Source organism: Oncorhynchus mykiss, chromosome 26 (genome assembly GCF_057628025.1).
Source record: "Oncorhynchus mykiss isolate SJ-2025 chromosome 26, ASM5762802v1, whole genome shotgun sequence".
In the NCBI taxonomy this organism is placed as follows: Eukaryota; Metazoa; Chordata; class Actinopteri; order Salmoniformes; family Salmonidae; genus Oncorhynchus; species Oncorhynchus mykiss.
The window spans coordinates 52,050,788-52,074,000 of NC_143047.1; the positions used below are offsets into that span (position 1 = coordinate 52,050,788).

Sequence of the window (23,213 nt, forward strand, 5' to 3'; positions counted from 1 at the left end):
ATGTCCGAACTGGACCCGCAGCTAGAACGTAACTATGTGTTTTACCTTTTTATTATGTTTTCAACTAGAGGCGCTGTGAATTATGGGCCTGCTCTGACATATGTGATAGTTGGCTACTAAATGAGTAGGAAAAAGTGGGTTTGGTGTCAATTGATATCCATTTGGTGTCATAATGACATCTAATTGACTGATGGACACTGACTTGCTAGTTGACTTTTGTACATTTGCAATATGTTTAAACGGAGAGGGACCATCACCAAAATGGCATTCTGAAATCAACACAAAAAATGGCATCACCATAGTCTCCAGACTGTTCTGAGTTCAACGAGCTATCCCGCTTGACCGTAGCTCGCTCGGTCTAGGCGCAGCGACCATTACAATAGTAGGCCCAAAATGAAGCCTGCACCACAATGTCATTTGCTTTTGGGTGACAGTGAGAGAACCGTTAGAGTGAGAAGAAAAATTCCACCACATGAATGTTCCTAAGGTCCTCCCGATCTGAACAAGCCTAACCTTGACCGTGTGGCATTAACCCTTCACAGTAAAACAGTGTTTTTTGATCTCACAGATTACAGTGTCATCTCTCCCCATAGGAATACATTGCCTGCACCCCTAATTTCAACCTGAGGCCTATGTGGGTTATGAATGCCGTATGAACCTGTCTTCGGTACCAGTCCATCAGGCCACTATGAGGTCTACCTGTGTTGATTCTAAGCTTCCTGGACCAACCGGAAGTGGTTAAAATGGCCCTAAAAGTGTTTACCCATACATTGCATGCAGTTTGATAGACATAGTGCATTCAACCCTGTGTAGATCAGTCAATTCTTAACGTAAGGACTTAAAACTCAGGATTCTGTAACAGCATACCCCAATGAGGATATGTGTTGATTTATAACTTCCTGTGCCAACCGGAAGTGCCATAATTGGTGTCTCAGGGGCTGTTTCGAAGGGTTAAAAAAGTCTGATCTGTCCAAAACTTCATATGTGTGATTAGGCAACCCCCATGAACTGTAAATCAGTCATTTTTCCCCAAAAAAATCAAAGGAAAAAAAATTGCACTAAAACACAACTTGGATGGAGGGACGTATTGGGGTGCGTAGAGACAGACAGTGGCTCCAATAGTTAGCTTTGCTGGAGCTAAAAAAGAACCGTCGGACCTAGAGTTCCGAAACTTTAGAAACCTGTTCTAGACCTCCCGTAGATGGTGCGTGGTGAGTTACGTGGCTCTAGAAGGTTCTCGGACCGAGAAACAGCCTCGTACATTTGAAATAACTTCAATTCATTTTTGCATCACGAAAATGACGACATTTAGAAATGTCCCAGAGTCGCAAGACTAGGTGCATTGCGAACGTCTCGGCCCATATAGACAGACCCCAACGTTTCTGTCCGATATCTCATTCAAGGACCCCGTAGCAAGTCATGGAAAATAGTGGATTTTCAGCACCAATTAGGGTTTTTCTCGGACACCAAATGACCTATCGAGCCGAAACTTGGGATTCGGGGTCGCCTCAGCTAGGCCAACACATAACATAAGAAATGGACCCGCAGCTAGAACGTAACTACGTGTTTTATGGTTTTTTTATGGTTTGTACCGAAGGCGTTGTGAATTTTGGGCCAGCTCTGAAGTATGTAATAGTTGGCTACTAAACGAGTTGGAAAAAGTGGGTTTGGTGTCAGTTTGTATCAGTTTGGTGGTCAGAATGATATCTAATTGACTGATGGACTCTTGTCCACTTGACTCTTGTACATTTGCAATATGATTCTATAGTGAAAAAACATCACCAAAAGCGACATTCTGAAATCAACCCAAACGAGCGATTGAGATGACCCAGAATCACTGCAAAGCCATCCCGAGTTCATCGGGCCAGTCAATTTCACATTCCTGCAGGATTTTTATAGCATGACAAATTCGTGATGGTACCTGCCCATTAAAACATATTGCAAATGCACAGTGACTTTGAAAAAGTAAGAAACAAAAAAAAATACATCTAAAAAATTTTGAGCATGACAAATTCGTGATGGTACCTGCCCATTGAAACATATTGCAAATGCACAGTGACTTTGAAAAAGTAAGGAAACATAAACAAATTCGATAAACAAATTCGTGATGGTACCTGCCCATTAAAACATATTCCAAATGCACAGTGACTTTGAAAAAGTAAGAAACAAAAAAAAATACATCTAAAAAATTTTGAGCATGACAAATTCGTGATGGTACCTGCCCATTGAAACATATTGCAAATGCACAGTGACTTTGAAAAAGTAAGGAAACATAAACAAATTCGATAAACAAATTCGTGATGGTACCTGCCCATTAAAACATATTCCAAATGCACAGTGACTTTGAAAAAGTAAGAAACAAAAAAAAATACATCTAAAAAATTTTGAGCATGACAAATTCGTGATGGTACCTGCCCATTGAAACATATTGCAAATGCACAGTGACTTTGAAAAAGTAAGGAAACATAAACAAATTCGATAAACAAATTCGTGATGGTACCTGCCCATTAAAACATATTCCAAATGCACAGTGACTTTGAAAAAGTAAGGAAACAAAAAAAAATACATCTAAAAAATTTTGAGCATGACAAATTCGTGATGGTACCTGCCCATTGAAACATATTGCAAATGCACAGTGACTTTGAAAAAGTAAGGAAACATAAACAAATTCGATAAACAAATTCGTGATGGTACCTGCCCATTAAAACATATTCCAAATGCACAGTGACTTTGAAAAAGTAAGAAACAAAAAAAAATACATCTAAAAAATTTTGAGCATGACAAATTCGTGATGGTACCTGCCCATTGAAACATATTGCAAATGCACAGTGACTTTGAAAAAGTAAGGAAACATAAACAAATTCGATAAACAAATTCGTGATGGTACCTGCCCATTAAAACATATTCCAAATGCACAGTGACTTTGAAAAAGTAAGAAACAAAAAAAAATACATCTAAAAAATTTTGAGCATGACAAATTCGTGATGGTACCTGCCCATTGAAACATATTGCAAATGCACAGTGACTTTGAAAAAGTAAGGAAACATAAACAAATTCGATAAACAAATTCGTGATGGTACCTGCCCATTAAAACATATTCCAAATGCACAGTGACTTTGAAAAAGTAAGAAACAAAAAAAAATACATCTAAAAAATTTTGAGCATGACAAATTCGTGATGGTACCTGCCCATTGAAACATATTGCAAATGCACAGTGACTTTGAAAAAGTAAGGAAACATAAACAAATTCGATAAACAAATTCGTGATGGTACCTGCCCATTAAAACATATTCCAAATGCACAGTGACTTTGAAAAAGTAAGAAACAAAAAAAAAATACATCTAAAAAATTTTGAGCATGACAAATTCGTGATGGTACCAGCCCATTGAAACATATTGCAAATGCACAGTGACTTTGAAAAAGTAAGGAAACATAAACAAATTCGATAAACAAATTCGTGATGGTACCTGCCCATTAAAACATATTCCAAATGCACAGTGACTTTGAAAAAGTAAGAAACAAAAAAAAATACATCTAAAAAATTTTGAGCATGACAAATTCGTGATGGTACCTGCCCATTGAAACATATTGCAAATGCACAGTGACTTTGAAAAAGTAAGGAAACATAAACAAATTCGATAAACAAATTCGTGATGGTACCTGCCCATTAAAACATATTCCAAATGCACAGTGACTTTGAAAAAGTAAGAAACAAAAAAAAATACATCTAAAAAATTTTGAGCATGACAAATTCGTGATGGTACCTGCCCATTGAAACATATTGCAAATGCACAGTGACTTTGAAAAAGTAAGGAAACATAAACAAATTCGATAAACAAATTCGTGATGGTACCTGCCCATTAAAACATATTCCAAATGCACAGTGACTTTGAAAAAGTAAGAAACAAAAAAAAATACATCTAAAATATTTTGAGCATGACAAATTCGTGATGGTACCTGCCCATTAAAACATATTCCAAATGCACAGTGACTTTGAAAAAGTAAGAAACAAAAAAAAATACATCTAAAAAATTTTGAGCATGACAAATTCGTGATGGTACCTGCCCATTGAAACATATTGCAAATGCACAGTGACTTTGAAAAAGTAAGGAAACATAAACAAATTCGATAAACAAATTCGTGATGGTACCTGCCCATTAAAACATATTGCAAATGCACAGTGACTTTGAAAAAGTAAGGAAACATAAACAAAAAAACATCCAAAAAAATGTTGGGTAACCAGCTGCATATTTTAGATCACAAGCTTGAATTTTGAGCATGACAAATTCGTGATGGTACCTGCCCATTAAAACATATTGCAAATGGACAGTGACTTTGAAAAAGTAAGGAAACATAAACAAAAAAACATCCCAAAATTTTTTTTGGGGGTTACCAGTTGCATATTTTAGATCACCAGGTGCACATTTCAGGTCACCAGGTGCACATTTCAGATCACCAGGTGCACGGAGGAAAATATTTACTTTTGACTTTGACTTTTGACTTCCTATGACATCATATTGCAAATGGAGAAAACATATGCCTTATGCACAAGTAAAACAAAAAGAAATATGTAATACAAGTTGATCAAGGTATAGTTTGAGCAAAGTAAAGTTTGAATTTTGAGCATGACACATTCGTGATGGTACCTGCCCATTAAAACATATTGCAAATGCACAGTGACTTTGAAAAAGTAAGGAAACATAAACAAAAAAACATCCCAAAAATTTTTTTTGGGGTTACCAGTTGCATATTTTAGATCACCAGGTGCACATTTCAGGTCACCAGGTGCACATTTCAGATCACCAGGTGCACAGAGGAAAATATTTACTTTTGACTTTGACTTTTGACTTCCTATGACATCATATTGCAAATGGAGAAAACATATGCCTTATGCACAAGTAAAACAAAAAGAAATATGTAATACAAGTTGACCAAGGTATAGTTTGAGCAAAGTAAAGTTTGAATTTTGAGCATGACAAATTCGTGATGGTACCTGCCCATTAAAACATATTGCAAATGGACAGTGACTTTGAAAAAGTAAGGAAACATAAACAAAAAAACATCCCAAAATTTTTTTTTGGGGTTACCAGTTGCATATTTTAGATCACCAGGTGCACATTTCAGGTCACCAGGTGCACATTTCAGATCACCAGGTGCACGGAGGAAAATATTTACTTTTGACTTTGACTTTTGACTTCCTATGACATCATATTGCAAATGGAGAAAACATATGCCTTATGCACAAGTAAAACAAAAAGAAATATGTAATACAAGTTGACCAAGGTATAGTTTGAGCAAAGTAAAGTTTGAATTTTGAGCATGACAAATTCGTGATGGTATCTGCCCATTAAAACATATTGCAAATGCACAGTGACTTTGAAAAAGTAAGGAAACATAAACAAAAAAAATCAAAAACATTTTGTTGCACATTTTAGATCATCAGTTGCACGGAGGAAAATCGTTACTTTTGACTTTGACTTTTGACTTCCTATGACATCATATTGCAAATGGAGAAAACATATGCCTTATGCACAAGTAAAAAAAATATGATAATAAAGCATGACTAAAGTATGTTGATAAAGTTCTTATACATGTGTTATTGACACAAAAATCGAAAGAATTTTGAAAAAAGGTCAAGAAAGCACTTTTTTAAGGATGTATGAAGTTTTTTACCAAATTTTGACATTTTTGACTTTTGACTTTTGACTTCCTATGAAATCATATTGCAAATGGACAAAACATATGCCTTATGCGCATGTACTTAAAAAATATATATATATGATGACAAAAGTATACTCATACAGTTCTTACACATGTGTAATTGACAAAAAACTCGAAAGAATTTCGAAAAAAGGTCCAGAAAGCACTTTTTTAAGGGGTTTTAAGTTTTTTTTTTTTTATTTCATTTTTCAAAATTTGGCTTTTGGATGTTGACTTGGGTGCCATTTGCAATATGAAATGCCCCGGTGGAACGCACACGCCCCCTATTGGAATTTTGAAGTGTTACAATTGGCAATTGCCATATGGCATTTGCAATATACTTTGCATGAATCAACGCCAAATTGGGTGGTATTGACCATCGTGTACATGGTTTGTCCAATGCCAATATCCCGCCATTTGTTTTTGTCCAAATCAGGGGGGTATTCCCTTACTATTATTAATGACTTGTAGCTTTTTATTAATGACTTGTAGCTTATTATTAATGACTTGTAAGGGAATAAAATGGAAATGGACAAAAATGAATGGCAACATATTGGCATAGGACAAACCATATACACGATGTCCAATACCACCCAATGTGGCGTTGATTCGTGCAAAGTGTATGGCAAATGCCATATGGCAATTGCCAGTTGTAACACTTCAAAAATCCAACAGGGGGCGAGTGCGCTCCACCGTTGTTTTTCATATTGGAAATGCAACCCAAGTCAACATCCAAAAGCAAAATTTTGAAAAAATGATTTTTTTTGTCAAAAACTCACCCCTTAAAAAAGTGCTTTCTGGACCGTTTTTCAAAATTATTTCGATTTTTGTGTCAATTACACACGTATAAGAACTGTATCAACATACTTTATTCGTATTTTATTATCATAATTTTTATTTTATTTTTTTTACTTGTGCATAAGGCATATGTTTTGTCCATTTGCAATATGATTTAATAGGAAGTCAAAAGTCAAAAATGTGATTTTTTTAAAAAAACTTTAAAAACTAAAAAAAGGGCTTTCTGGACCGTTTTTCGAAATTGTTTAGATTTTAAGACAATTAATCATGTGTAAGAACTGTATGAATATACTTTTGTAAAATGTCATAATTATCATAATCATTATCATATTTTTTTTTTTAACTTGTGCATAAGGAAGATGATTTGTCCATTTGCAATATGATTTCATAGGAAGTCAAAAGTCAAAGTCAAAAGTCAATTTTTTGGGGGCCAAAATTGACTGAACTGATGAACTCGGGATGGCCGGGCAGTGATAGTTGTTCATTTCCATCGCTCGTTGTGTTGATTTCATCATGTCCATTTGGTGATGTTTTTTTCACCATTGAATCAAATGCACGTGCATTTGCAATATGTTTCAATGGGCATTTACCATCATGAATTTGGCATGCTATAAAAATCCTGCAGGAATGTGAAATTGACTGGCCAGATGAACTCGGGATGGCTGGGCAGTGATTCTGGTTCATCTCAATCGCTCGTTAGTGTTGATTTCAGAATGTCCATTTGGTGATATGTTTTCACTATTGAATCATATTGCAAATGCGCGTGCATTGTTGTGCAACTGGTAACCCAAAAATAAAAATATGGTGATTTCATTATGTCCATTTGTTTATGTTTCCTTACTTTTGCAAAGTCACTGTGCATTTGCAATATGGTTCAATGGGCATGTACCATCACGAATTTGGCATGCTCAAAATTCAAACTATACTTTGCTCAAACTATACTTTTGTCAACTTGTATTATCATATTTTTTTTTGTTTTACTTGTGCATAAGGCATATATTTTGTCCATTTGCAATATGATTTCATAGGAAGTCAAAAGTCAAAGTCAAAAGTCAATTTTTTTGGTGGCCAAAATTGACTGAACTGATGAACTCGGGATGGCCGGACAGTGATAGTTGTTCATTTCCATCACTCGTTGTGTTGATTTCATCATGTCCATTTGGTGATGTTTTTTCACTATAGAATCATATTGCAAATGCACGTGCATTTGCAATATGTTTCAATGGGCATTTACCATCACGAATTTGTCATGCTATAAAAATCCTGCAGGAATGTGAAATTGACTGGCCCGATGAACTCGGGATGGCTGGGCAGTGATTCTGGTTCATCTCAATCGCTCGTTAGGGTTGATTTCAGAATGTCACTTTGGTGATGTTTTTTCACTATAGAATCATATTGCAAATGCACGTGCATTGTTGTGCAACTGGTAACCCAAAAATATAAAATATGGTTGTAAATGCATTTACCGGGACTCCTATTGTCCATGCCCGCTATGGGAGTACCCTACTACGGCCCTCTATCAGTGGGGGCCATCCTTGAGTGCTTTATGGACAGTTTAAAATATGACGATGGATGCAGATTGTGACTTTCCTCCGTGCAACTGGTGACCTGAAATGTGCATCTGGTAACCCAAAAATTAAAATACTGTTTTAAATGCATTTACCGGGACTACTATTGTCCATGCCCGCTATGGGAGTACCCTACTACGGCCCTCTATCAGTGGGGGCCATCCTTGAGTGCTTTATGGACAGTTTAAAATATGACAATGGATACGCATTGTTTTCATGATTTCATTATGTCCATTTGTTTATGTTTTCTTACTTTTTCAAAGTCACTGTGCATTTGCAATATGTTTCAATGGGCAGGTACCATCACGAATTTGTCATGCTATAAAAATCCTGCAGGAATGTGAAATTGACTGGCCCGATGAACTCGGAATGGCTTTGCAGTGATTCTGGTTGATCTCAATTGCTCGTTTGGGTTGATTTCAGAATGTCCATTTGGTGATGTTTTTTCACTATAGAATCATATTGCAAATGCACGTGCATTGTTGTGCAACTGGTAACCCAAAAATAAAAAAATTGTGATTTCATTATGTCCATTTGTTTATGTTTCCTTACTTTTTCAAAGTCACTGTGCATTTGCAATATGTTTTAATGGGCAGGTACCATCACGAATTTGTCATGCTATAAAAATCCTGCAGGAATGTGAAATTGACTGGCCCGATGAACTCGGGATGGCTTTGCAGTGATTCTGGTTAATCTCAATCGCTCGTTAGGGTAGATTTCAGAATGTCACTTTTGGTGATGGTACCTCACCCTGTTAAGGATATGGCAGACATACGCCCCCTTTGGAGAGATTGGGTACCCCTAGTAAACTGGAAAAAAAATCTGTCAAAAATTGCTAATATATGCAAATAAAAATTATTATTGGATAGAAAACACTCTAAAGATTCTAAAACCGTTGGAATTATGTCTGTAAGTATAGCAGAACTCACAGGGCAGGCATTCTTCCAAACTAGTTTTTGTGGCCATGAAAGTTGGAGCAACTTTGACGTCATGGCCCCCACCCTTCCCAACCAGCTATGATTCTGGGGACACTTTCTATCTCTTCCGCTAGATGTCCTCTTTCATTAGAGCTTCAAATCGTTCAAATCCCGCGAGAATTGACCCTATGGGAGTGAAATTAGTGCGTGCCACGAGAGAATAGGCTGTGCGTATGGGCGCGAATTGGTCCCAGCCATTCCTTTGTTTCCAGCACTCAAGAGAAGGGCAGACGATGGCCGATTGAATTGAAGTTTGTTTTGCATGTCTAAAACATCATAAAGCTTGCTTCTGCACTTAGTTTGACCTGTTTAGTCGACATATAATGTGTAATTTTGAAGTTTTGATGCGCAACTTATCCGGACCAGAGGACGTTTTGGGTGCATTTCAGCTGATGTTATTAGCAGTAGCTAATACAAAGACGCAAGACTTGAAACCAAACGATGTATTGGGTAAGTATGAAGCCTTCCAGAACATTCTGAACGAAGACCATCGAAGGTAAGGGAATATTTATGCTTAAATCTGTGTTTCTGTTGACTCCAACATTACGTGGAAATGTAGCTTGGAACTGAGCGCTGTCTCAGCATATGGAATAGTGTGCGATTTCTGTAACGTTAAAAATAAATCTAACACAGCGGTTGCATAAAGAAGCAGTGTATCTTTCTAACTATATGTAGAAAATGTATATTTAGTCAAAGTTTATGATGTCTATTTACGTTATCTTGCCGCGCTACATAGATTTCCTGCGGGCATTTTTGAGTAATTTCTGAAGGTGAACTCACTGTAAATGGACATTTATGGATATAAATGGCATATTATTGAAAAAAAAAAAGATGTACTGTGTAATATGTCATATTACTGTCATCTGATGAAGATTTTCAAAAGGTTAGTGAGCGATTTATTTTTTAATCCTGCGTTTGTTGATTGCATGTTTTGGCTATTGAAATGAGCTGTGTCTGGTGGTAGTTTTACATATATATGTGCTATGTTTTCGCCGTAAAACATTTTAGAAATCTCACTTGCTGGCTAGATGAACAAGATGTTTATCTTTCATTTGAGCTATTGGACTTGTTAATGTGTGGAGGTTAAATATTTTTAAGAATATTTTTGCGTTCCATGCGCCACCGTTTCAGCTGAACGTGGGAGGGTTGATTCCCAATTGGGAACCAGTATCGTAGACAGGTTAAACATATTGCAAATGGACAAGAGTCAAGTGGACAAGAGTCCATCAGTCAATTAGATATCATTCTGACACCAAACTGATACAAACTGACACCAAACCCACTTTTTCCAATTAGTTTAGTAGCCAACTATTACATACTTCAGAGCTGGCCCAAAATTCACAACGCCTTCGGTTCAAACCATAAAAAAAACATAAAACACGTAGTTACGTTCTAGCTGCGGGTCCATTTCTTATGTTATGTGTTGGCCTAGCTGAGGCGACCCCGAATCCCAAGTTTCGGCTCGATAGGTAATTTGGTGTCCGAGAAAAACCCTAATAGGTGCTGAAAATCCACAATTTTCCATGACTTGCTACGGGGTCCTTGAATGAGCTATCGGACAGAAACGTTGGGGTCTGTCTATATGGGCCGAGACGTTCGCAATGCACCTAGTTTTGCGACTCTGGGACATTTCTAAATGTCGTAATTTTCGTGATGCAAAAATGAATTGAAGGTATTGCAAATGTACGAGGCTGTTTCTCGGTCCGAGAACCTTCTAGAGCCACCTAACTCACCACGCACTATCGACCGGAGGTCTAGAACAGGTTTCTAAAGTTTCGGAACTCTAGGTCTGATGGTTATTTTTTAGCTCGAACAAAGCTATCTACTGCAGCCACTGTCTGTCTCTACGGACCCCAATACGTCCCTCCTTCCAAGTTGTGTTTTAGTGTGATTTATTTTTCCTTTGAATTTTTTGGGGAAAAATGACTGATTTACAGTTCATGGGGGTTGCCTAAACACACATATGAAGTTTTGGAAAGATCAGACTTTTTTAACCCCTCGAAACAGCCCCTGAGACACCAATTATGGCACTTCCGGTTGGCACAGGAAGCTATAAGTCAACACATATCCTCATTGGGGTATGCTTTTACAGAATCCTGAGTTTTAAGTCTTTACGTTAAGAATTGACTGATTTACACAGGGTTGAATGCACTATGTCTGTCAAACTGCAGGCAGTGTATGGGTATACACTTTTAGGGTGATTTTAACCACTTCCGGTTGGTCCAGGAAGCTTGGAATCAACACAGGTAGACCTCATAGTGGCCTGATGGACTGGTACCGAAGACAGGTTCATTCGGCATTCATAACCCATATAGGCTTCAGGTTGAATTTAGGGGTGCAGGCAATGTATTCCTATGGGGAGAGATGTCACTGTAATCTGTGAGATCAAAAAAAACTGTTTTACTGTTAAGGGTTAATGCCACACGGTCAAGGTTCGGCTTGCACAGATCGGGAGGACCTTAGGAACATTCCTGTGGTGGAATTTTTCTTCTCACCCTAACGGTTCTCTCACTGTCACCCAAAAGCAAATGACATTGTGGGGCAGGCTTCATTTTGGGCCTACTATTCTAATGGTCGCTGCGCCTAGACCGAGCGAGCTACGGTCAAGCGGGATATCTCGTTGAACTCGGCACAACCTAGGGATTATGGTAATGCCATTGCCTGCTCTCTGTGTCTTTAAGCACCGCACTTTGTCACTCCATCCTTGCTGTGTGTGTGTGTGTGAGAGCTTTTCTTTGACATCTGTTGGGAGAAATGACTGACTTACAGTTTATGGGGGTTGCCTAATCACACATATGAAGTTTTGAAAAGATCTGACCTTTTTAACCCTTGGAAACAGCCACTATGACACCATTTAAGGCACTTCTGGTTGGCACAGGAAGCTATAAATAAACTCATATCCTGATTGGTGTATGCCTTTACATAATCCTGAGTTTTAAGTCTTTACGTTAAGAACTGAGTTATTTACGGAGGGTTTAGTATGTGTGTGTTATTTCAGAAAATCATAGAAAATCACAGAAATCTCGCAGAGCTCCGCAGCACACTTTAAAAAGATTCATATGAACACCCTGCAACTGGATCTGTAACCATTGGAGAAAAAAAAACGCCTATTTGTGAACATCACCAATTTGTCATTGTTCCGTTTCTCTTAAATGACAATAGATAAATGGCTGGTTCTTTTTTTATTGACACCGGAGGCTCCTTGACTTGACCTGAAGTGGGAAAATAATTTCTCTATTTCCATTTTGGACCTTTAATCCCAGAAAAATGGCCATAACTCAAAAACCGTTGATGCCTAGACGCCATCTTGTTCGGGGCCAACTGCCCATTATGCCAAACCTACGCTCACCAAGTTACGGCTTAGAAATATTTTCCGTTTTCGAGATAAGGCCCCGTCGTGATTCGTGATGTTTTGCCAAATTGCCATATGATTCCTTATGCCCTCTTGTGGGAATTTCCGGGATAGCGGAAAAATTGTCCAAAACTTGTTTATTTTATAAAACGGAAACCGAATGTCCGACAAAGTTCTTTCGATGACTTCCCGGTAGGTCCGGCCCTACCGCACGGCCCGACGCCGACCGCGAATTTTACAAACGTTTTCGGACGTCTAGTAAGGGACCGTACATTTGCAATATGGACTTTCTCACTAACCATACACGAAATGTCAAAATGTTCCCTTATGTATGTAGCTTACGCTTTCTGACTTGTAGCTTATTATTAATGACTTGTAGCTTAATATTAATGACTTGTAGCTTATTATTAATGACTTGTAGCTTATTATTAATGACTTGTAGTTTATGTTTAATGACTTGTAGCTTATTATTAATGACTTGTAGCTTATTATTAATGACTTGTATGTGAGGTGGTGAAGTAATTAAATCCACTGGTATATTGTAATCTATTCTCAGCCCTTTCTTCATTGTCTATTACTGTAACTCAACCATAGTTTCTGGTATATTGTACTGTAACTCAACCATAGTTTCTGGTATATTGTACTGTAACTCAACCATAGTTTCTGGTATATTGTACTGTAACTCAACCATAGTTTCTGGTATATTGTACTGTAACTCAACCATAGTTTCTGGTATATTGTACTGTAACTCAACCATATTTTCTTTATTAAAATTCATGATGAACACATATGACGCCGCATTTTGGTCCTCCGATCCTTCTCGCCTCTCCTCTTCAGATGAAGAGGAGGACAACCGTGACAGAATCACCCACCAACCAAGGACCAAGCGGCGTGGGAAAGGACAGCGACGACAGCAGCGGCAGCAGCAACAACAGCGGCCAGCATCACAGGACTCCTGGACATGGGAGGAGATATTGAACGGAGAGTCCTCCGATCCTTCTCGCCTCCGTGACACTCAGACCTTTCTTCATTGTCTATTACTGTAACTCAACCTTCGTTTCTGGTATATTGTACTGTAACTCAACCATAGTTTCTGGTATATTGTACTGTAACTCAACCATAGTTTCTGGTATATTGTACTGTAACTCAACCATAGTTTCTGGTATATTGTACTGTAACTCAACCTTAGTTTCTGGTATTTGTTATCTTTCTGGAGTCAGATAAACATGTTTATAATTGTTTCGTCTTATTACAAGTCGCACGTGAGGTACAGTATTTCTAATATCATAAATACTGTATATACACATTTTAAATACATTACTGCCCACTACAATGATGGATCCAGCTTCAGAGATACTAACTACAGCATTTCACATAGACAGAAATGACCCACAGATTACAACACCATTTAATTGTTTTACCATCACAAAACAAAGGGTTAGTATGTTTTCCTGTCTGCCATCTCATAGTGGTTAGGGTTAGGGTTAGGGTTATAATAATGGGTTAAGGGTAAGTATGTTTTCCTGTCTACCATCTCATAGTGGTCTTTCCTTTGGGGGGGGGGGGTTAGGGTTATAATAATGGGTTAAGGGTAAGTATGTTTTCCTGTCTACCATCTCATAGTGGTCTTTCCTTTGGGGGGGGGGGGGGTCAGGGTTATAATAATGGGTTAAGGGTAAGTATGTTTTCCTGTCTACCATCTCATAGTGGTCTTTCCTTTGGGGGGGGGGGGGGGGGGGGGTCAGGGTTATAATAATGGGTTAAGGGTTAGTATGTTTTCCTGTCTACCATCTCATAGTGGTCTTTCCTTTGGGGGGGGGGGGGGGGTCAGGGTTATAATAATGGGTTAAGGGTTAGCATGTTTTCCTGTCTACCATCTCATAGTGGTCTTTCCTTTGGGGGGGGGGGGTCAGGGTTATAATAATGGGTTAAGGCTGACTCCCAATAACACATCTGGCTGTAGGTATCCAGAATAAACTATCCATTACCTTTAAAAGATGAGGTTTGTTATAGTAAACTTTAGTTCTGCCCTGAACTTCTCTCCCTTCAACTAGGACACTGTTGTTCCCTTTGTAAATCAAGACATTGAGTAAAGTGAAGAAAATAGATGTGACCCGACTGAACAACCATGAAGGGTTGATGTGACTTATATCATGTAGCTATTATTTTACAACTGGTCTAATAATGTACAACAACAAATACAGTGCTGGTCATCAAACTAAAGTATTTACTAAATAAACAGCATTTGGATTTAAAATACACACACACAGCTCAATCAAGCCAAAAAGGTCCACATTCCTTAGAAATGTCAACATGTTGTTGATGTAAATATAGAACATGCTGTAAACCAGTGTTTCCCAACCCTGGGGGTACTGGAGGATCAGGGTTGGGATGTTGGGGGTACAGGAGGACCATAGTTGGGATGTTGGGGTACAGGAGGACCAGTGTTGGGCTGTTGGGGGGTACTGGTGGACCAGAGATGGGATGTTAGGGTACTGGAGGACCAGAGTTGGGGGTACTGAAGGACCAGAGTTGGGATGTTGGGGGGTACTGAAGGACCAGGGTTGGGCTGTTGGGGGGTACTGGAGGACCAGAGTTGGGATGTTGGGGGGTACTGGAGGACCAGAGTTGGGATGTTGGGAGGTACTGGGGGACCAGAGTTGGGGGTACAGGAGGACCAGAGTTGGGATGTTGGGGGTACTGGAGGACCAGAGTTGGGATGTTGGGGGGTACTGGAGGACCAGAGTTGGGGGTACAGGAGGACCAGAGTTAGGGGTACTGGAGGACCAGAGTTGGGATGTTGGGGGGTACTGAAGGACCAGTGTTGGGCTGTTGGGGGGTACTGGTGGACCAGAGATGGGATGTTAGGGGTACTGGAGGACCAGAGTTGGGGGTACTGAAGGACCAGAGTTGGGATGTTGGGGGGTACTGAAGGACCAGGGTTGGGCTGTTGGGGGGTACTGGAGGACCAGAGTTGGGATGTTGGGGGGTACTGGAGGACCAGAGTTGGGATGTTGGGGGGTACTGGAGGACCAGAGTTGGGGGTACAGGAGGACCAGAGTTGGGATGTTGGGGGTACTGGAGGACCAGAGTTGGGATGTTGGGGGGTACTGGAGGACCAGAGTTGGGGGTACAGGAGGACCAGAGTTAGGGGTACTGGAGGACCAGAGTTGGGGGTACAGGGGACCAGGGTTGGGGGTACTGGAGGACCAGAGCTGGGGGTACAGGAGGACCAGAGTTGCGATGTTGGGGGGTACTGGAGGACCAGAGTTGGGGGTACAGGAGGACCAGAGTTGGGATGTTGGGGGGTACTGGTGGACCAGAGATGGGATGTTAGGGGTACTGGATGACCAGAGTTGGGGATACTGAAGGACCAGAGTTGTGATGTTGGGGGGTACTGAAGGACCAGGGTTGGGCTGTTGGGGGATACTGGAGGAGCAGAGTTGGGATGTTGGGGGGTACTGGAGGACCAGAGTTGGGATGTTGGGGGGTACTGGAGGACCAGAGTTTGGGGTACAGGAAGACCAGAGTTAGGGGTACTGGAGGACCAGAGTTGGGGTTACAGGGGGACCAGAGTTGGGGGTACAGGAGGACCAGAGCTGGGGGTACAGGAGGACCAGAGTTGGGATGTTGGGGGGTACTGGAGGACCAGAGTTGGGATGTTGGGGGGTACTGGAGGACCAGAGTTCGGGGTACAGGAGGACCAGAGTTGGGATGTTGGGGGGTACTGGAGGACCAGAGTTGGGATGTTGGGGGGTACTGGAGGACCAGAGTTGGGGGTACAGGAGAACCAGAGTTGGGATGTTGGGGGGTACTGGAGGACCAGAGTTGGGGGTACAGGAGGACCAGAGTTAGGAGTACTGAAGGACCAGAGTTGGGGGTACAGGGGGACCAGTGCTGGGGGTACAGGAGGACCAGAGTTGGGATGTTGGGGGGTACTGGAGGACCAGAGTTGGGGGTACAGGAGGACCAGAGTTGGGATGTTGGGGGGTACTGGTGGACCAGAGATGGGATGTTAGGGGTACTGGAGGACCAGAGTTGGGGGTACTGAAGGACCAGAGTTGGGATGTTGGGGGGTACTGAAGGACCAGGGTTGGGCTGTTGGGGGATACTGGAAGAGCAGAGTTGGGATGTTGGGGGGTACTGGAGGACCAGAGATAGGATGTTGGGGGGTACTGGAGGACCAGAGTTGGGGGTACAGGAGGACCAGAGTTAGGGGTACTGGATGACCAGAGTTGGGGGTACAGGGGGACCAGGGTTGGGGGTACAGGAGGACCAGAGCTGGGGGTACAGGAGGACCAGAGTTGGGATGTTGGGGGGTACTGGAGGACCAGAGTTGGGGGTACAGGAGGACCAGAGTTGGGATGTTGGGGGGTACTGGTGGACCAGAGATGGGATGTTGGGGGTACTGGAGGACCAGGGTTGGGAGTACAGGACGACCAGAGCTGGGGGTACAGGAGGACCAGAGTTGGGGGTACTGGAGGACCAGAGTTGGGATGTTGGGGGGTACTGGAGGACCAGAGTTGGGGGTACAGGAGGACCAGAGTTGGGGGTACAGGAGGACCAGAGTTGGGGGTACTGGAGGACCAGAGTTGGGGGTACAGGAGGACCAGAGTTGGGATGTTCGGGTGTACTGGAGGACCAGAGTTGGGATGTTGGGGGTTACTGGAGGACCAGAGTTGGGGGTACAGGAGGACCAGAGTTGGGATGTTGGGGGGTACTGGAGGACCAGAGTTGGGATGTTGGGGGGTACTGGAGGACCAGAGTTGTGGGTACATGAGGACCAGAGTTGGGGGTACAGGAGGACCAGAGTTGGGATGTTGGGGGGTACTGGTGGACCAGAGATGGGATGTTGGGGGTACTGGAGGACCAGGGTTGGGAGTACAGGAGGACCAGAGTTGGGGGTACTGGAGGACCAGAGTTGGGATGTTGGGGGGTACTGGAGGACCAGAGTTGGGGGTACAGGAGGACCAGAGTTGAGGGTACAGGAGGACCAGAGTTGGGGGTACTGGAGGACCAGAGTTGGGGGTACAGGAGGACCAGAGTTGGGATGTTCGGGTGTACTGGAGGACCAGAGTTGGGATGTTGGGGGTTACTGGAGGACCAGAGTTGGGGGTACAGGAGGACCAGAGTTGGGATGTTGGGGGGTACTGGAGGACCAGAGTTGGGATGTTGGGGGGTACTGGAGGACCAGAGTTGTGGGTACATGAGGACCAGAGTTGGGGGTACAGGAGGACCAGAGTTGGGATGTTGGGGGGTACTGGAGGACCAGAGTTGTGGGTACAGGAGGACCAGAGTTGGGGGTACTGGAGGACCAGAGTTGGGGGTACTGGAGGACCAGGGTTGGGCTGTTGGGGGTACTGGAGGAGCAGAGTTGGGAAACACTGCTGTAAATGATACTTAGTGACTTTAAAAATAGAGTAAAATATAAAAGTGTCTAAACTCACATTTTCACATAATTTTAGAAAAAAACAAATCTTACATTGTCATGGCAACAGACAACCAAGACAGGATTTAATAGAATCAGTATCTAGAACACAGCTCTTCTGGACAAGGAGAGCCTGAACACAGACTAGACAGGATTTAATAGAATCAGTATCATTCTACTGGAAAAGATGAGACTGAACACAGACTAGACAGGATTTAATAGAATCAGTATCTAGAACACAGCTCTTCTGGACAAGGAGAGACTGAACACAGACTAGACAGGATTTAATATAATCACTATCAGTCTACTGGAAAAGGAGAGACTGAACACAGACTAGACAGGATTTAATAGAATCAGTATCTAGAACACAGCTCTTCTGGACAAGGAGAGACTGAACACAGACACGACAGGATTTAATAAAATCAGTATCTAGAACACAGCTCTTCTGGACAAGGAGAGACTGAACACAGACTAGACAGGGTTTAATAGAATCAGTATCTAGAACACAGCTCTTCTGGAAAAGGAGAGACTGAACACAGACTAGACAGGATTTAATAGAATCAGTATCTAGAACACAGCTCTTCTGGAAAAGGAGAGACTGAACACAGACTAGACAGGATTTAATAGAATCAGTATCAGTCTACTGGAAAAGGAGAGACTGAACACAGACAAGACAGGATTTAATAGAATCAGTATCTAGAACACAGCTCTTCTGGACAAGGAGAGACTGAACACAAGACTAGACAGGATTTAATAGAATCAGTATCTAGAACACAGCTCTTCTGGAAAAGGAGAGACTGAACACAAACAATACAACAAACATATTGGTACGTCAACAGAAGCATCCACTGTACAGCAGAAGAGGTTGTCGTCCTGGTTAATAGATACAACAGGAGCTGAAGACCAGATGCTGAGCGATACACAGGGATGAATATATATAAATGGAGTCCTTGGAAAGAAGGGGGGTGTGGAATAGAATGGAGGGGTTTCTGAACCACATTCAGTGGTTCAGCTGGAAAGTTAAGGGCAAAGAGGAAAGGGGACAATTCAAGCACCTGACTACCCGAGATGAAAGTTCACACAATGGAATGGAACAAGGACAATGAAAAATTGGTTCTGAATCGTACAATAGCGTTACGTTGAAACCTTAGCCGTCGTTGAATTCCAACCCAAATGTCAACCTAATACCTTTCCTGAACAGTTAGTTTTAAATCAAAGCACAACATGGTAAAACTGTCTGTCATCTTCCAAGTAAATATATTTCTCATCTTCCAAGTAAATATATTTATCCTATTCTTTAATTTTAATTTAAAATAATTTGAAACACATTTTAAAACATACCAAATACAGAGTGACATGTCCTGCTCTACCTGGGTGGTGTACAGAAGGGGGGTGGACAGAAGAAAAACACAATATCAAACAATGTAAAATGGTGACATGTCTTGATGAGGGTACCGTTCTTTCTATACATCACCATGGGAACAGAAAGCCCATCCCCTATTCTGTCACACACAACTCACTTCACATGTGGAAGTCTCTCTCCCAACTGGACCAACCTATATGTACAGACATCTTTATTTGGCCGTGACGTTGTAAAGGTTTGCAAAATTCCACTAACTTTCCCCAAATTCCCACGCAGGAAGTCTGGGAATCTTCCCACCAAGATGTTTTGAGAACCTGTGGAAAGTCGCAGAAATTTTACAACCCTTGATGCTGTAGATGTTTAGATGTTTTCACTCCAGGATCTTCTCCCGTGTATCGGGCAGTTTGGTGGCCAGCAGACCTCCACAGGCGAGCGCTGCGAACGCCAGGAAAATGGGGATGATCTTTGTGATGCCGATGAACTTGGCAAAGATGACGCTGCCAATAATGGCTGCCAGCTTACAGGTACCGTTCAGCACTCCGAACGCTGTGCATCTGAGGAAGAGAGACGTACAGACATCAGTGGGTTTAGGGCAGGTGCTTAAAGGACAGTTTACAACAGTGGTTCTCAACCGGCGGGTCGGGAGGTTTTGAATGGATCACAGGTGTCTGAGTAAAAACTACCTGGTTCAATTTGAAACAACCTGCTTCAGTTTGGGTCCCGAGGCAAAACCAGTTGAAAACCTTTGGTTTATAGTATTTATCCAATGACCACCTAAATCCCTCATCATGAACAACACAGACGTCTGATACCAGGACATGGACATGGGGATTGGGGTTCTCTGTACCTTTTAGCAGAAGGGTAGATTTCTACTGTGATGACCTCCAGTCCGTTCCAGGCCGCGACGCTGGTAGCGTAGAAAAGGCACTGAAATAATATAACTGCCCCCTGACTGAAGCTGAGGAGCAGGAGGAACGTACAAACTGCTGATATCAGCATAGAACCACCTGGTGGAGAGAGAGAGACAGAGAGAGAGAGACAGAGACAGAAAGAGAGAGAGAGAGAGACAGAGAGAGAGAGAAAGAGAGAGAGAGAGAGAGAGAGAGAGAGAAAGAGAGAGAGAGAGAGAGAGACAGAGACAGAGACAGAGACAGAGAGAGACAGAGACAGAGAGAGACAGAGACAGAGAGAGAGACAGAGACAGAGACAGAGAGAGACAGAGACAGAGAGAGGGGGGGCAGAGAGGGAGAGAGAGAGAGAGTGAGAGAGAGACAGAGAGAGACAGAGAGAGACAGAGACAGAGACAGAGACAGAGCGAGACAGAGAGAGACAGAGAGAGACAGAGAGAGACAGAGAGTAGGGGTGGCAGAGAGGGAGAGAGAGAGAGAGTGAGAGAGAGAGAGACAGATAGAGGGGGGGCAGAGAGGGAGAGAGAGAGAGAGAGAGAGAGAGAGAGAGAGAGACAGATAGAGGGGGGGCAGAGAGGGAGAGAGAGGGAGACAGAGACAGAGACAGAGAGAGGGGGGCAGAGAGGGAGAGAGAGAGAGAGAGACAGAGTGAAAAAGACAGAGAGAGAAAGAGAGAATGATTTCAGAGTTGCTGCCATAGTTTCAGGTTGTTTTGTACCATTGATTATTTTCCCACTGAGCCACATACGTGTCTTCACTTCCCTCACCTATAATTTTGATCCTTCCTATCTTGTCCATGAAGAGGGCTGACAGGATGTTGCCTGGCAGTGTCGCTAGACTCCCCAGGAAGCTGACCATGTAGATGACGATGTCGTTCTCCTCCTGGAAGTTCAGATGGCAGCCTTTCTTCGGATGGAGAAACGTGGCATTTTCCATCCGACAGTCTATAAACTTAGAGTCTTCCCAAAGGTCTGCCAGTCACGGAGATAAAGGACAGTCCCAAATGAGATCATAAGGGGATCTGTGCTCTGTTCAACGTCACGTTTACAGTGCATTCAGAAAGCATTCAGAATCCTTCACTTTTCCTACTTTCTGTTACATTATATTACAGTATTACTCTAAAATGTTTATTTTTTATTTTTTATTCACTCATAAATCTACACCATCATTACAAAGCAAAAACAGGTTTTTCGAAATCTTTGCAAATGTCTTAAAATTTAAACATGGAAATATCACATTTACGTAGGTATTCAGATCCTTTACTCAGTACTTTGTTGAAGCACTTTGGCAGCGATTACAGCATTGAGTTTTCTTGGGTGTGACGCTAGAAGCTTGGTACACCTGTATTTGGGTAGTTTCTTCACTGCAGATCCTCTCAAGTTCTGTAAGGTTGGATGGGGAGCGTCGCTGCTCAGCTATTTTCAGGCCTCTCCAGAGATGTTCGATTGGATTCAAGTCCGGCCTCTGGCTCGGCCACTCAAGGACATTCAGAGATTTGTCCCGAAGCCACCCTTGTATTGTCTTGGCTGTGTGCTTAGGGTCGTTGTCCTGTTGGAAGGTGAACCTTTGCTCCAGTCTGAGGTCCTGAGCGCTCTGGAGCAGGTTTTCATCAAGCGTCTCTCTGTACTTTGCTCAGTTCATCTTTCCCTCAATCCTAACTAGTCGCTGAAAAACATCCCCACAGCATGATGCTGCCACCACCATGCTTCACTGTAGGGATGGTGCCAGGTTTCCTCCAGACTTGATGCTTGGCATTCAAGCGAAAGAGTTCAATCTTGGTTTCATCAGACACGGGAATCTTGTTTCTCATCGTCTGAGAGTCCTTAGGTGCCTTTTGGCAAACTCCAAATGGGCTGTCATGTGCCTTTTACTGAGGAGTGGTTTCCATCTGTCCAGTCCACCATAAAGGCCTGATTGCTAGAGTGCTGCTAGAGGGCTGCAGAGATGGTTGTCCTTTTGGAAGGTTCTCCCATCTCCACAGAGGAACTCTGGAGCTCTGTCATAGTGAACATGGGTGTCTTGGTCACCTCCCTAACCAAGTCCCTTCTCCCCCAATTGCTCAGTTTGGCCGGGCGGCCAGCTCTAGGAAGAGTCTTGGTGATTCCAAACTTCTTCCATTTAAGAATGATGGAGGCCACTGTGTTCTTCGGGACAGAAATGTTTTGGCACAAAACCAAGCCATGACACAATACTGTGTCGGAGCTCTACGGACAATTCCTTCGACCTCATGGCTTGGTTTTTGCTCTGACATGCACTGTCAACTGTGGGACCTTATATAGACAGGTGTGTGCCTTTCCAAATCATGTTCAATCAATTGAATTTATCACAGGTGGACTCCAATCAAGTTGTAGAAACATCTCAAGGATGATCAATGGAAACAGGATACACCTGAGCTCAATTTTGAGTCTTAAAGCAAAGAATCTCAATGCTCATGTAAATAACCTCTTGGCGCATCGATCCCTTTAGCAAAGTAGATTGGTCACGAAACTCAGAAAAGCAATAAAATGAATCGCTTACCTTTGATGATCTTCGGATGTTTGCACTCACGAGACTCCCAATTACACACTAAATGTTTGTTTTGTTCGATAAAGATTATTTTTATATCCAAAAACCTCCATTTGGTTGGCGCGTTTTGTTGAGTAATCCACAGGAACGTGTTGATCACGACGGGCAGACAAAAATTCCAAATAGTATTAGTAAAGTTCGTAGAAACATGTCAAACGTTTTTTATAATCAATCCTCAGGTTGTTTTTACAATAAATAATCGATAATATTTCAAACGGACGGTAGCTTTTTCAATAGGAGAGAGAGAAAAGGTCTGCTCCAAGCTGCTCGCGCATGCAAAACTCTGGGGACACAGCTATCCACTGACGCGATGTGATCATTCTCGCTAATTTTTCAGAATAAAAGCCTGAAACTATGTCTAAATACTGTTCACACCTTGTGGAAGCTGTAGGGAAAGGAATATGGTTGATATCCCTTTAAATGGAGGGTAGGCATGCAATGGAACAGAGGTTTCATTGCACTTCATGGTTGGATTTTCCTCGGGTTTTCACCTGCAATATCAGTTCTGTTATACTCACAGACAATATTTTGACAGTTTTGGAAACTTTAGAGTG

The 23,213-nt window shown here is 42.0% G+C and overlaps 1 protein-coding gene and 1 long non-coding RNA gene across 4 annotated transcripts in view; one reads left to right on the top strand and one right to left on the bottom strand.

Annotated features, from left to right (window-relative positions):
- Positions 1-8,942: 8,942 nt before the first annotated feature.
- Positions 8,943-13,633, top strand: LOC149971508 (uncharacterized). Its single transcript, XR_016492210.1, has 2 exons — positions 8,943-9,493; positions 13,233-13,633. It is a non-coding gene; the product is annotated as an uncharacterized LOC149971508 (long non-coding RNA).
- Positions 13,634-18,025: 4,392 nt separating this feature from the next.
- Positions 18,026-23,213, bottom strand: part of sv2ba (synaptic vesicle glycoprotein 2Ba) — a 109,519-nt gene continuing 104,331 nt past the window's right edge. For all 3 annotated transcript variants that reach the window (XM_090222048.1, XM_090222049.1, XM_090222050.1), the window contains 3 exons: positions 20,862-21,065; positions 20,034-20,193; positions 18,026-19,740 (listed from right to left, as the gene is read on the bottom strand). In XM_090222048.1, coding sequence (XP_090078174.1) covers positions 19,557-19,740; positions 20,034-20,193; positions 20,862-21,065 — 548 coding nt within the window. In that variant the 3' untranslated portion in view covers positions 18,026-19,556. The remainder of the gene's footprint in view (positions 19,741-20,033; positions 20,194-20,861; positions 21,066-23,213) is intronic.